Source organism: Xyrauchen texanus, chromosome 27 (genome assembly GCF_025860055.1).
Source record: "Xyrauchen texanus isolate HMW12.3.18 chromosome 27, RBS_HiC_50CHRs, whole genome shotgun sequence".
NCBI classification, from domain to species: domain Eukaryota; kingdom Metazoa; phylum Chordata; class Actinopteri; order Cypriniformes; family Catostomidae; genus Xyrauchen; species Xyrauchen texanus.
Genome location: NC_068302.1, coordinates 12,933,049 through 12,948,068, shown reverse-complemented (window position 1 = coordinate 12,948,068; position 15,020 = coordinate 12,933,049). Strand labels below are relative to the sequence as shown.

Genomic DNA, 15,020 nt, shown 5'->3' with positions numbered 1-15,020 from the left:
TACACAAATATTGATTGTTAGCTTCTTGTCTTTTTTTTACATGTCTTACACTGTACATTTAGATTAAAATATTTTATGTTGTAGGCTACAAGAAAATAGCCTTTATAAATTAATTATTAGTAGGCCTAGTTGTAGTGTCTCAGAAAATCTTGCTCATTGTCACATAGCTCTTGTATACACTGAAGCGGCAGTGATAAACCCAGACCAGCGAACGTCAAATAACTTTTGTCTGGTTAATACTTTTAAAGAAAAATTTCCTTGGCCATAAATCCATAATGTCAAATCAAATGAAAGAAACAAGGTGAATATGAATAACACACATTTATTAAAACATAGAAGAACAACAAATAAAACAAGAAAGCGGGAACAACACTCAGACCGAAACTTCGGCATTAACATTTCACTTATAATTAGCAGCACAATTAACTTCAGCACAGGCTACAAAATAAATTATGTTATTGAAATATTGTAAAGTGGTCATATGAACTACACAAATGAGCGTTTAAAAAATAATATGCAAAATCGAATAGCTCCATAGCGGATGGCGAAAAATGCGTAAAGAAGTCTAATATCTTTCACCATAGACCATGTTTAAATTTCGATGTTTCTGGCCAGAAATACCAACATATTCACTTAATCTGGTTTTAATAAGCTGCAGATTGGAGTAACTACACTACCAGCTGTGCTGAAGACCCGCTCTGATGGAGTACTGGTAGCACATATGCGCAGATATTTCCGTGCTAATCTTGCCATGAACGGAAACCTTTTGTCGTTCGTTTTCCACCAAGTCAGCGGGTCCTCTTCCCCATCAATGGCCATTTCGGTACATGGTCATTTCTGCCTCGACCTTTTGCTCATCAGTGAGCATGGCTGTGGCTGCTCTCTTCGCAAGAAGGCTGCCCAAAGACGACTTTTTTTTTCTTAGGCGCAATGTATTAAAAAGCCCGGATGAGTAGGCTACTAATTAGTTGGGCTAGTAAAATAACGAAATTATAGTTTTTCAGTAGAAAAAAAATATCTATGTAAAGAGATATATTAAAATAAAAAGTGCTTAAAAGTGCACAACTCTTCTTAAGTGGAAGAAATATTTTTCCCCCTTACATGCAACCTATTGGAAAGCGCGGATGAGTCAGTTGGGATAGTAAAATAACGAAATTATAGTTTTTAAGTGGAAAATAGTATTTATGTAAAGAGATTAAAATAAAAAGTGCACAACTCTTCTTAAGTGAAAGCTAAAAAAAATGCTTCACGTGTGCGTGCAACCTACTGATAAAGCGCCCGACGAGTCATTAGTTGGGTTAGTAAAATAACGAAATTATAATTTGTCATATAATTTTTGAAAATTATATGAAATTATATAACGCCCCGCCCCACCCCACCGACGATATCATCGTCCATCACGATGTTTTACTGTCAACATCGTCAACTGCCAATTTAGGGGACATCGCCCAACCCTAGACTGAACTATCTTATGTTTGATCTTTTCATCAGATCCTTGTCATTGTGTACATATTTCATATTTGCATTTTGTTTCTGATATTTTAGATTCTGAGCACTTTTTTCTCTCAATCATTTTCGAATTGAACTTTAGCAAACGTTTGGCATGTTTATGTGGCTTATTTCCTCTTTACCAGGTGATTGCATTCAAAGAGGGAGAGCGTCTGGAGAAAGAGGCCCTCCTCCGCTTGCAGCAGGTCAATTTAGCTAAACCTGGTCTGGAAAAAGGAATGAGGGATGACCAGAATGACAAAAAGACAGAAAGGAGATTAAGTGACTCAATGGAGACAGATACACCCCTCAATTCAGCCGGCCCCAAGCTGCAAAATGGTAGTTCCTCCCCTTCCCTTACTTCTTACCAATCAGTGTGCATGTGCGGTGGCCCACCCCGCCCCTTGCTTCACCGGTGCCACTTGTGCAAAGACTGGTTCCACGGAGAGTGTGTACCCTTTCCACCACTGCTAGGCTCTTCTGACATGCATCTAACCAAACCCCACTGCTGGTGGGACTGGAATACACGTTTCCTCTGCCCGCGGTGCCAAAGGTCCCGGCGGCCTAGACTGGAAACTATTCTAGCCCTGCTGGTGGCGCTGCAGAGATTACCTGTGCGGCTGCCAGAGGGAGAGGCATTACAGTGTTTAACAGAGAGAGCCATCAACTGGCAGGGCCAAGCCAAACAGGCACTGGACACTCCAGAAGTGCAAGGGGCGCTAGAGACACTGCTTCAATTGAAGGAGGAAATGCAGAGTATTAAAGAGGAAGAACCAGAGCAGAAAAATAAATTGAATGGTGATACTGTAATTGTGCTGTCTGACTCAGAGGAAACAGAAGATGGTGTTATCGATCTGACAGAGGACGTAAATTCCCCTAAAAAGAGTGAAAAGAAGGTTGCAAATGGTACACAGGTAAGGAGGTGCAGTTGTGATGTTTTGTATAATTAGGACTACAACAGCTCTGTTACAGACCCTAGTGAGCTGTCTAGTTGTCTACTGGCTAGATAGGCAGCTGTTCCCTTAAGACAGCATCCTATCTGAAATGCAATCTCATTTGGTACACTCTACATAGCCAACAATTATGTGCTGCTCACAAGGTCAGGGAGAACCTGGAAATATCAGTTAATTTAAAATGGTTTTCTCAAATCAGGCTGAATGATTCATTTGAAATAAAGTAATCCAGTAATCACGAATGACTTGAAAAGTAATGGAAATTTATCAAAAGTTTTGGGAACCCTGACAAATTGTTCTCCTTGTGAAGCGAACAGGAGACTCGACTCACAATTGATTAATTAACATGAACTAACATTGCTAAGATAACAACACAATAGTCTAATAAGAATAAAAATGAGTGCTGTCAGTCGATTAAAATATATAATAGTGATTTTTTTTTTTTTCAAAGTCAAAATGCATTTATTTCCTTAGGAAAGAAAACTAAACAATATGTAACAAAAATAATGCTTTAGTAACATTTTCCAAACGAAGCCTAAAGATAGAAATGCACTAAAATAGCACCAATTCAAGTAATATTAAATGTTTCCCAAAGTCATAACTAGTCCCCAAATAGGTTGCATATTAATTACAATGAAAACCTTTGTGTTGACAGCACATCTTTGAAGCCTTAAAATGCTTGCTAGGTTTTAGAAATGGGCTAATTCACACAGGTTGCATTTTAAGTAGAAAAACAAGTGCTTTGTGCATTATTGCTTGCCTTTTGTAAAACATAATTTTGTCTTCTTGTGCAGTCTGGCTGTGACAATGGAATCACTAGGAAGCCAAGCCCTCATGACTTCACAGGTTAGTTCCTTCAGTCATTGTTCAGCCTTCCTGATGTGAGTTGGAATCAAGCTGTTTAAAATGGCTTTGCTGCTATTTATAACCTCTATATAATATTTTTTTCTACCTCTTGGCTGTTCTCTCTTGTCAGGGGTAGAGTCTCTTCTGTCATTTATGCCATGTCTTAAAGGGCCGGTGATCGAGCTGACCCCGTCCACCAGAACACAGCTGGAGGAGCTTCAGCTAGAGGGAGACCTGCTGGAGGTCATGCTCGATCAGACACACACCATTTACCGGATCCTACAGGCATCATCACAGCCGCCTCAAGATGCCCTGCACACACTCATAGAGGTGAGGAAGGGGAGCTTCCAGTTGATGTATTGAAAAATGTGGTTCCCCTTCTGTCGCTCTCTCCATGTTGTGTCAGAGAAGCAACACTAGGGGTCTCTCTTGAGTGCCGATATTCACCTCTGAACTATGAAAAAAGGCCAATGAGAGTTGGCAACCAGTATTTGCATGTCCCGCCCCCGGACATATGGGTATTTAAGTGGCGCAAATACGGGAGTTCATTCAGAAAATTTCTTCGAGCCGATGGTGCGTGTTTGCAGACTGCTGCGTTTTACACACGAGTTCCTGCTATCCTCTGCTGCATGCTGTTGGATTCTACGGCGCACAACAGCGGCTTTCTCCTGTTTGCACGGCTGTGCACTTCCTGCCCCTGAGCGCATCGACAGTTGCAGATAAGAAAGATCTCTAACGAGATCTTTCATTCATAAAAGATTGATTTTATTTAAAAGAGTAATTTCCTCTAAAAGAGCAAAAACACAGCGGCGTTGAGCGTCCTTTTAAGGGCAGCGTCTTTATAAAGATGACTTTCCGCCCCTGTGTTGTTCCTGGATGCTTGGTAGAGTACTCTCCGCTTCCGGCGGCCACAGGCGTTGTCTCGTGTGTCTGGGCAGCGATCACACTGAGGCTGCGTTTGTGGATGGTTCATGTTCTCATTGCGAGAACATGACCATGACTAACGTTAGCGGTCGCGGCTTGCTTACAACCGTAAGCAGGCCACTCCAACCGCCCCAGCGTCGCTCCTTCTTCCCACGGGATTGAGGGCGATGCAGCTGGCGATGGAGGCGGTCCGAGGATGGCAGCGGGTGCAGCTCCGCCGAGTGCGCCCCTCGGACCACCAGCGCCCGGCACGCTCGTTGACTCCGTCCCGTTCGAGGTGGCGGTGACTCGCCTCACAGCCAGTCTGCCTACCCTCTTGCGATGGAAGCAGATGAGTTCGCCGCGACATCGGAGGCGTGGGCTCTGATGCTGAGGGCTCCTCTGGGCTGCCGCCGGGCTTGCGCCCAGGAGGAGGCCTACGCACAGATGTCGATATGCTTTCCCTGGCAGCCAACATCGTGGGCCTGGATTGGAACCCTCCATCCTCCCCACAGCCATCACGGCTGGGCGATTGGTTCTTGGGCGTGGGGCGCGCTCACAGCCTCGCCCCGGTTCCTTTCTTCCGGAGGTGCATGATGAGCTGGCGTCTTCGTGGAGAGCACCCTTCTCCACTCGTCGCACCGCCACCTGCTCATCCGCCCTCGCCACCCTCGGCGGCGGGCGTGCCAGGGGTACACGGAGATCCCCAGGTGGATAGAGCTGTTGCGCTCCACTTGTGTCCGGAAGCACTACCACCTGGCGGGGCTGCCCTGTACTCCCTTCCCGGTCCTGTAGAGCAACATCCTCAGCTCACCACGAGGCCTACAGCGCTACCGGACGCGCGCTTCCGCCCTGCATGCCATGGCTCTCCTGCAGGTCCACCAAGCCAAGGCGCCGCCCAGCATGCGCGGGGTGGCCCTGATCCCGACGCGCTGCAGGAACTGCGCTCAGCGACCGACCTGCGCCCTGAGGCGGCGAAGGTCACAGCGCGAGGCACTTCGGGCAGGCGATGGCCACTCTGGTGGTCCAGGAACGTCAGCAATGGCTGGACTTGGTTGAGATGCGTGAAGCTGACAAGACTCGCTTCCTCAACGCCCCTGTCTCCCAGTTCGGCCTCTTCGGCGAAACCGTTGAGGACTTTGCCCAGCAGTTCTCCCTGGTGAAGCAGACGGAGGCCATTTCGCACATCATGCCGTGCCGCAAGCTTGCCGCCACGGCCCAGGCCCCACCTGCTCGCCGAGGGCGTCCTCCCGCGGCCAGAAGACCTTCTGCTCCGCCCCAACCTGGGCCCAGCTCAGGGGGGCCGGGAGGAGAATCTTTTGTTTTTTCATTTGCTGCACCCCCTGACGGGGGCTGCGGTACCCAAATTCTCAATAAAAGAGCTATTTCCTTTACCTCTGGGTCACATGGCCCGCAAATGCCGTTCTCACGGCACTGTGCTTTCAGGCCTCAACAGTCTCGGCGCCCAGGATGCGGTGCTCCCGCCCTCAGCCCCACGACTGTTCCCGGCCGGCCGGTTCAGGCGAGTCCAGAGGGCGCCAGCATCAGACCTCCTCCTCAGTCACGAACCCGCCCCTGCGGGTGCGCGGAACAAGGTAAGTGCTTTGAGTTTATTCTCAGCACCAGAGCCTCGGGACGCCACAGCGCCTCCCGACGCCGCGTTACCTGTTCCGCACCGCTGCGAAGCCCCGCCGGGTATGTCCAAAATATTGTCCCCTTGGTGCCCCTAGCACGGAGCTTAGAGGCATGGCTTTCACTGCCCAGCTCATCACGGTGGCTGCACTGGACCATCCGACTCGGTTACGCAATTCGGTTTGCCAGGTCTCCGCCCCCCTTCGTGGGCGTTCGTTCCTCCGCAGTGCACGGCGAACATGCCCACTCCCTGCGTGAGGAAATCGCCTCCCTTCTAATCAAGGACGCGATAGAGCCTGTCCCTCCGACCGAAATGAAGAAGGGTTTCTACAGCCCTTACTTTGTTGTACCCAAGAAAGGCGGCGGCATACGACCGATCATGGACCTGCAAGTTTTCAATCGGACCTTGTCCAAACTCCCCTTCAAAATGCTTACCCAGAAACAAATTTTATCTGGCGTCCGGCATCTAGATTGGTTCGCAGCGGTAGACCTGAAGGGCAGCGTACTTCCACGTCTCAATTACGCCCTCGACATCGACCCTTTCTACGGTTGGCGTTCGACGACCAGGCATATCAGTACAAGGTCCTCCCCTTCGGCCTGTCTCTGTCCCTCGGCGTCTTCACGAAGGTCGCAGAAGCGGCTCTTGCCCGCTACAAGGAGCGGGCATACGCATACTCAATTACCTCGACGATTGGCTCATTTTGGCCTCCTCGCAGGAATTACTATGCGCACACAGAGACCAGGTGCTCGAGCACCTCGGCCGTTTAGGGTTTCAGGTCAACTGGGAAAAGAGCAAGCTCACCCGGTCCAGAGCATCTCTTTTCTCGGTTTGGAGTTAGACTCGGTCTCAATGACAGCACGTCTCTCCAACGGCGTGCTCAGTCAGTGCTGGAATGCCTCGCTTCTTTCGAACCAGGCACCGTGGTCCCTTTGAAGCGTTTCCAATGGCTCCTGGGGCATATGGCATCCTCGGCGGCGGCGCCACTGGGGTTGATGCATATGAGACCACTTCAGCATTGGCTCCAGACTTCGAGTCCGAGGCGAGCATGGTGCCACGGCACGCACGGCGTGGAAGTTACCCCTGCCTGCCGCCAAACCTTCAAACCCTGGACAGACATCTGCTTACTACGGGCAGGAGTACCCTTGCAGCAGGTGTCCCGTCGCGTTCTGGTTACAACCGACGCCTCCAAATTGGGTTTGGGCGCCGTGTGCAATGGGCGCGCAGCCGCAGGCCGGTGGAACCAAGGCTCGCTGCGCTGGCACATCAACTGCCTAGAGCTGCTGGCCGTTTTTCTTGCCCTGAAGAAATTTCTTCCATTGATTCGTGGCAAGCACGTCCTAGTCAGGACAGACAGCACCACGGTGGTGGCCTACATAAACCGCCAAGGCGGAGTACGCTCCCTCCACATGTCACAGCTCGCCCGTCGTCTCCTCCTTTGGAGTCAGCAGCGACTGGAGTCACTGCTGCGCCACTCACATCCCGGCAACCTCAATGTGATAGCGGACGCGCTGTCAAGACAAAACTTGCCCGGCGGAGAGTGGAGGCTCCACCCCCAATCGGTCCAGCTGATCTGGGACAGGTTCAGCAAGGCCCAGGTAGACCTGTTTGCCTCCCAGGAAACCTCCCACTGTCCGCTCTGGTATGCCCTCACAGAGGCTTCCCTTGGGACAGATGCTCTGGCGCACAGCTGGCCCGCGGGGCTGCGCAAGTACACTTTTCCCCCAGTGAGCCTTCTTGCACAGGTGCTATGCAAGGTCAGGGAGGACAAGGAGCAAGTCACTCTGGTGGCCCCCTACTGGCCCAACCGGACGTGGTTTTCGGATCTCACGCTCCTCATGACAGCCCCTCCCTGGCGAATTCCCCTGAGGAAGGACCTTCTTTCTCAGGGACGGGGCACGCTCTGGCATCCGCATCCAGACCTCTGGAATCTCCACGTCTGGTCCCTGGATGGGATGCGGAGGATCTAGCCGGCCTACTTTCGGCCGTCATAGACACTATTAACCAAGCCAGAGCCCCTTCGACCAGGCATCTTTACGCCCTGAAGTGGCGTCTGTTCATGGACTGGTGTTCTTCCGAGCCGAAGACCCGCAGAAGTCGCGCAGTTAGGTCAGTGCTCGTGTTTCTTCAGGAGAGGCTGGAAAGGAGGCTGTCCCCTCCACCCTCAAAGTGTATGTTGCCGCTATCGCGGCCCACCACGACTACGGTAGAGCGGCAAGTCTCTTGGTAAGCACGACTTAATCGTCAGGTTCCTAAAAGGTGCCCGGAGGATGACTCCCTCCCGGCCTAACCTGTTTCCCTCCTGGGATCTCTCGGTCAGTCCTTATGGGACTCCGGAGACCCCCTTCGAGCCGCTTGACTCAGTTGGACTCAGGGCCCTCTCTCTCAAGACCGCCCTGCTGATCGCTTCGCTTCTATCAAGAGGGTCGGGGACCTGCATGCGTTCTCTGTTAGCGGCGCTTGCCTGGAGTTCGGTCCGGCGACACTTTCGTGATCCTAAGACCGCTGACCGGGCTACGTGCCCAAGGTTCCTACCACACCTTTCATGGATCAGGTGGTGAACCTGCAAGCGCTGCCCGGAGGAGGCAGACCCAGCCCTTTCACTGCTGTGTCCAGTACGTGCCTTACGTATTTACCTGGACCGCACACAGAGCACCAGGCGCTCCGAGCAGCTCTTCGTCTGCTTTGGGGACAGCAGAAAGGGAATGCTGTCTCAAAGCAGAGACTACGCCCACTGGGTTGTCGGCGCCATTTCCCTGGCTTATCACACCCAGGCCGTGCCCCCTTTGCGGGTCCGAGCCCACTCCACCAGGAGTGTTGCGTCCTCGTGGGCACTGGCTAGGGGCACTGCCCTAGCAGACATTTGTAGAGCAGCGGGCTGGGCAACACCTAACACTTTTGCGAGATTCTACAATCTCCGAGTTGAGTCAGTATCGTCCCGTGTTCTCTCAGGTACCGAGCCCGTGAGAACTTCGGTGGCACGTCCACGATCTGACCGGGTGAATCGCTTGCACCCAGCGCCCTTCCCCTAACCAGGGAAACAGTGCGCCTTCATTCCCAGGAGATCCCAGGTTTGGGACACTGGGTTGACTCCTCCCTAGACCTCGTGGGTCGCAGTTCTCGTGGAGGAACTCGCCGACCCAAACCACTGCTGGTACCGCAAGCTACCCTGTACTGGTATAGGTGCCCCACAGGTAAGGCCTCCTGTTCGGACTCCCCTGTGTGTAAAACCAAGGTTCTGTCCCCTCACGGAGTTGACTCCGTGTTTCCCTTAGGCAGTTACAGCTGCCTCGGTTGCCGTGCTGTATGCTTCCCCCTCTGCGAGGCTGGATCTACCACCGCACTACTTTTCCGCATAAGACCTAAGTATAGGCCATGCGATGTATTTGCCACTCAAAATTTGCCTCCCCTCCCAGGTAGGTGTGGCCTCCGCAGGGTCTTCTCCGCCCTAATAAGTGCTAAGACCCCTTCCCTCAATGCGTGTAAGGGCCCGGCCATAGTTGCTCTATCGCGAGAAACATAGAGAGAAAGAGGCCCAGCCAGGCTGGCCCGTTCCCATGTTGGCGGCCATCACCTTGTTCCCCCCTCCAGGGTAACGATAAGGAATCCTGATGGCTTAAATGGGGCATTGGGGAAGGGTACGTGCAGCCTGATACAGTTGGTCGTTCTGCACGTAGGAATACCTGCTCGCTCCTGTATCAGCAGATCACGTACACGGCTCAGCGCATGGCTCTTTTTAAGTGGACCCCTAGTGTCGCTTCTCTGACACAACGTGGAGAGAGCGACAGAAGGGGAACGTCTAGGTTACGTATGTAACCTCCGTTCCCCGATGGAGGGAACGAGACGTTGTGTCCCCCCTGCCACGTCACTGAGCCGAGCCCCTGTTGTGGCCGGACCATTTCCGGCTCCTCAGAAAAATCCTGAATGAACTCCCGTATTTGCACCGCTTAAATACCCGTATGTCTAGGGGCGGGACATGCAAATACTGGTTGCCAACTCTCATTGGCCTTTTTTCATAGTTCAGAGGTGAATATCGGCGCTCGAGAGACCCCTAGTGTCGCTTCTCTGCCACAACGTCTCGTTCCCTCCATCGGGGAACGGAGGTTACATACGTAACCTAGACGTTTCTCTAAGTAGTTGATAATCTCTTGAAATACTTCAAAACACAAAGTAGTAGGACTGTTAATTTAACATGCTAATTTTGTGTGATTTATTCTGAAAAGAAAAATCCATAAAAGAATTAACACAATTTATCATGCCCCCTGACCTGTACAATTTTTTAAAAATAAAAGTACTTCTTACCATCGGAGCATTTCAGGCTTGAAGTACTAGTAACTTTGTTTTTTACAAGCCACGTCAACAGGGGCAGTAGTGCATCTAAACAAACCTCACAAGCAGCACAGCTTCAGAATGAGAGCCGGTCACACTGGGTGCATTTGTGACAGCTTGGCGAAACACTGCTGCCAGTATTTAGGGTCTCAAAACACTATTTTCAAAATTTCAACTACTTTTAACTTGACACAGCATCTTAAAAAAGGGGCATTTATACCCCTGTTTGGGCTGGATTTGTTTTATATATGGACATGGGTAATGTAATAAATAACAGAGCTTCTCAGCGATTTTAATCCTTTGTGTATCGGGCATGTAAGTTATTTTTCCAGACTTTTTCCTGACTGCATGTTCCTTTGCTTGTAAAAATTAAAGCGTACTTTTACATATCATAAAATGGCCAGTAAAAATAACCTCTGGTTATACTAATCCTGTGCGAATTGACTTGCTGTTTGGACTGATGCATGTTTTTCTCAAGCATTTTATGCTGTCGAGTGTTAATTGACCCATGTAAAAAAGAAACAAAACTTTTGAGCCCAACGTTTCTAAATATATTTTCTGGAGTCACAAATTAAATTACATAATTTTAAGGGATTGTCCACATTTTTAACCCTTTCAGACCTGATTTTGTTTTTTCTACTGATCAAAAATGTTTTTTACCCAGTTAATATTTACTCGTATCCAATAATCTAGGATTACAGGCTCGCTATGTCACCAGTTCTGTTGTATTTAGCCATGTATTCCAATTCGTTTCTTCTATTAATCACAGATACAGTATATGATCATGTTTACTATTTCCTGTATAATCAGTGGTGGAAAAAGTACTCCATTTCCATACTTCAGTAAAAGTACAGAGACCACACAAATGTATTTACTTAAGTAATAGTCATCCATTAAAATACTAAAGTAAAAGTAAAAAGTTCCTGGTTTTAAAAATACTTAAGTATCAAAAATTTTAAATCAATACTGTAAAAATAACAACATGAACGGGATTTGAATATAAAGCCTAGTAATTGAGTCTGTTACATGTAATAATGAATACAAGTGATAGTTCAGCATAAGTAAAGCTTAGTCGCTGGTGGATAAGGACAGGGCATTTAAGTTATTAAGTTTATAGTCCATGGAAACTAACATTAACAGCATATAATTCAAAATAATAATATATTAAATAATATTAATATGAAATAATTGAGTTGAAACTACCCTTTTAAAAAAATTGTTACTACACTACAAGCTATTGACACAAGGGCCTAACTACACTGAAGTATTATCTTTATTAAAAACTATCAGTATGAGACAGCGTTTTAAGAGATTATGTAAACACTAGAGGTTGACCGATTGTGGATTTTGCCGATAACAATATCTAAAGTGATGTGAAAGGCCGATAACAGATTAATCAGCAGTTAGTTAAAATCATAGAATGTCAAAATTATAGAATGTCAACAAAATGTCTTATTCTTTCCTTATATGATTGGTTAGGGTTAGACAAAAGAGTACTAAATGAGTAAAATCGACTTTTATGTATAACCAAGGCTGAAACACCAAGGCTCTTATTTTGAAATGATGAATAAGCTGTTGGCAACTATTGCCATAGATTTTTGCCAATAACGATAGTTCCAAAAAGCAACTATCAGCACAGATTAATCGGTAAAACTGATATATCAGTCTATCTCTAGTAAACACACCATGTAAATGAGTCAAACAGTGGTGAACAGCAGAATTTAACAAAATATTCAGCAAAAAATAAGTATCAATTAGATGTAAAAAAAAAAAAAAAAAAAAGGTATTCAGCATGAAACTCAAATGAATCATCTTTTAATACGGTTCATGTAACTGAATCCTCCGCAAAAAAATTATTCACTATAATGAATGAAATTTCCCAATGCCTCATATTAGAGGACGAGGTTGGTTTAGGAGAGCTTCATATACTTGCATCATCCAAACGAACCTATTCACTAAAATGAATCAGACTTTTTAAAGATTCATATGAGAGAGGGTTGAGCAGAGCATGTTTGATCCGTCTTCTTGAATACTGTGCACATAAACAACAAGTGTTCATATGGGTAAACGCATCAGGAAAATGTTCAAATTCCAGGACATTTTGGGAATGTAATGATCTCGGGAAATCATGAACTCTATAAGAGTGCTCTTTACAGCAGACGCAGACATAAACACACATCATGTGAGAGTTTGAAGCTTTCTCTATTGAGCTAACATTCGTTATTGAGATTTTAATCAGGCTACTTGTCCGGTCGTGCAAGTCAAGTTATCTTTAATTTACCCGTTTTAAATTTCACTTGTCCCAGACAAACGGACAAGTGTTAATGTCGAGCCTTGCTTTACTCGTTTGCCACAATAATCCAATATATGTAAATCTGGATATCTATCTATCGATCTATTTATTTATTTTATAAGTGATACGGTATACAATATATGATACGGTATCACTATATCACTAAATAAAGCAGCAATGTATATTGCTGCCCTTTTGTGGGCCCTTCCATAATCAGACTCGACTGATTTTGTGTTTGTGTGTGCGGCAGATTGAACTGCAGGAGCAGAGAAGCTCAGGTCGTGGCAACAAGTCAAAGGACTCGAAGAGGAAGAGGAAGAGCCAGAAAATTGATGGCGAGCCGAAATCCACAGAGGTTTCTGAATGCAAGAAAATGAGACCTGTCAATCCCACACCCTCACAGATCCACACAGAGGTACTTGGTCTTCTCTCAACACATATTAACTTGATAAACCTTGGTTTCAGCTATGCATGTCATGTTTGCCCAGTTATCCTAATTGATTTGCTCAAAGACAGATAAGTGAATGCTAGCCATGGTAGGATTTTGTGTGGTAGGACTCTTGTGTGTTTGTTGGCAGAAGCTTCTGCTTGTTCCGAAAGTAATTGTATGATGTGGCCCGCTACAATTTTATTAGAATTTCTCACACTACTGCCAAGCTTAACAAAATTCCCAGAAAGTGGGTGGGGGACGAACTTAGAAACGTCTAAAGTTTAATGGTTGCTACAGCCCTGTCTTAACCATGTTTTGTTTGTGAAAACTTTGTTAAAGGCTTATGATCAGAAACAAACACTCCCTCTTCTCTCTTGCAGATCTTGTGATGTTGCCCTAAAGCTGTGGAGGTACAAGTGGTGGATGAGATGAGAACCACAGACAGACAAATGCAGGGCTTAAGCTCATCCTCCCCACCTAATAAGCTCACACGTTAACTCTCCTTTTCAACCCATCAAATGGTCGCTCCCTTCATTCATACTAAACTGCACTCCTCAATGTGTTTTTTCTTTGCCTCTCTTTATCCTGAATGGTGCACTTGTGCAGGGCGTAGATCTCTGTTCTCTTAGAGGAGGGATACAATGAGATTTGCCCTGCGGTTAAGCTGTCTGTCTTAACAGTTTAAGTGTACCAAACTGTCCTTACCACAGTGGAATGACATGTGCTGCATAATGCGACTTTTCCAGGTATACACACACACATTTGACGGCCTGGCAGTGAGGGGACATTTAACAGGACACTGGCATTGCTGCCAAGTTAATACATGTATTCTTTTGTACTGAGTCTCGTGTTTTGTTCAGGGAGACTCTACATTGTGAATAAACTAGTACAATATTTTGAAAGTGTGATGGATAAACAAAGGCATTTACATTCTGGTGCTACTTTCCTAAAATAGGTTACTGCATAGTCCTTTCTCTTTTCCTCTGAGGTTTACTTTATTCATTGTCATTTTCTTTCAGTGCTTCTGTTGTCTCTTTTGTCATGCTTTCTGCTCTGTACCCCTCTTTCTTTTCACAGAACTGTGCAAAACCTCACTTTAACACTTTATCTCCATCTTATTTTTTCGCTGGGGTTCTAATAATTCTATTATTATTATTATTATTATTATTGCAGACACGCATTGTCGTGAGTTTGTGTATAAACATTTTCATTTCAATGTTGCCTTTGTTTCTTTTCGCTCTTGTTAGAAAATAAAAGTTTAGAATTGTTTTAGGAAGCCGTTGGCATGGTCACATCCTTGATTTATTTAATTGGGGTCAAATTCTAAACATGGTAGCTCAGCAGTTCACAGTCTGGGCTGAGATAAAGAACTTGATTAGGAACACTACACTAATACTGGTTAGTGCTTCCCATTGCTCTCAAAACAGCATCAATTCTTTGTGGCATGAATTCCACAAGATGTTGAAAACATTCCTTTTAGATTCTGGTCCATGTTGACATGATTGCATCACGCAACTTCTGCAGATTTGTCAGCTGCACATTCGTGCTGCGAATCTCCCATTCTACCACATCCCAAAGGGATTCTATTGGATTTATCATGCTGGAAGTAGCCATTAGACGATGGGTAAATTTAAGTTGTATCCCATCTGCCTCTAGGTTGGACGTGTTGTGCATTCTGAGATGCTATTCGTCTCACTACAATTGTACAGAGTGGTTATCTGAGTTACCATAGCCTTTCTATCAGCTTGAACCAGTCTGGCCATTCTCCATTGACCTCTCTCATCAACAAGGCATTTAAATGCAATGTAAATTATTTTCTACATTGCATTATATGTTTGGCTGATTAGATAATCGCATGAATAAGTAGGTGTACAGGTGTTCCTTATAAAGAGCTCAGTGAGTGTATGTAAAGGTGTAGGTTTGATTACAGGGGGGATTGTGAGATGCAGAGATCCTCAGTGCCAGATTGTCATTGAGAAAGATACTGAACACTCCTGGTTGCTCCTCAGTAGAGCTAATGTTTTTGCTGTTGACTATGAACTAACCATTATAGTCAACTTTCCATAAAGCACCTGTAAACAAACAAAAGTGCTGTCTTCATCATTGATCATGGAAGCCCAAGTCAATGCTTGATACATTTATACAGAT

At 46.5% G+C, this 15,020-nt stretch overlaps 1 protein-coding gene across 1 annotated transcript in view; it reads left to right on the top strand.

Moving 5' to 3' along the window:
• LOC127620885 (lysine-specific demethylase 5C-like) overlaps nt 1-14,945 on the top strand; it is a 43,800-nt gene extending 28,855 nt beyond the window's left edge. The window contains exons 23-27 of the mRNA XM_052094224.1: nt 1,635-2,402; nt 3,236-3,287; nt 3,418-3,617; nt 12,693-12,857; nt 13,253-14,945. Of these exons, the coding sequence (XP_051950184.1) occupies nt 1,635-2,402; nt 3,236-3,287; nt 3,418-3,617; nt 12,693-12,857; nt 13,253-13,261 (1,194 nt within the window). The 3' untranslated portion in view covers nt 13,262-14,945. The remainder of the gene's footprint in view (nt 1-1,634; nt 2,403-3,235; nt 3,288-3,417; nt 3,618-12,692; nt 12,858-13,252) is intronic.
• The last annotated feature ends 75 nt before the right edge of the window (nt 14,946-15,020 follow it).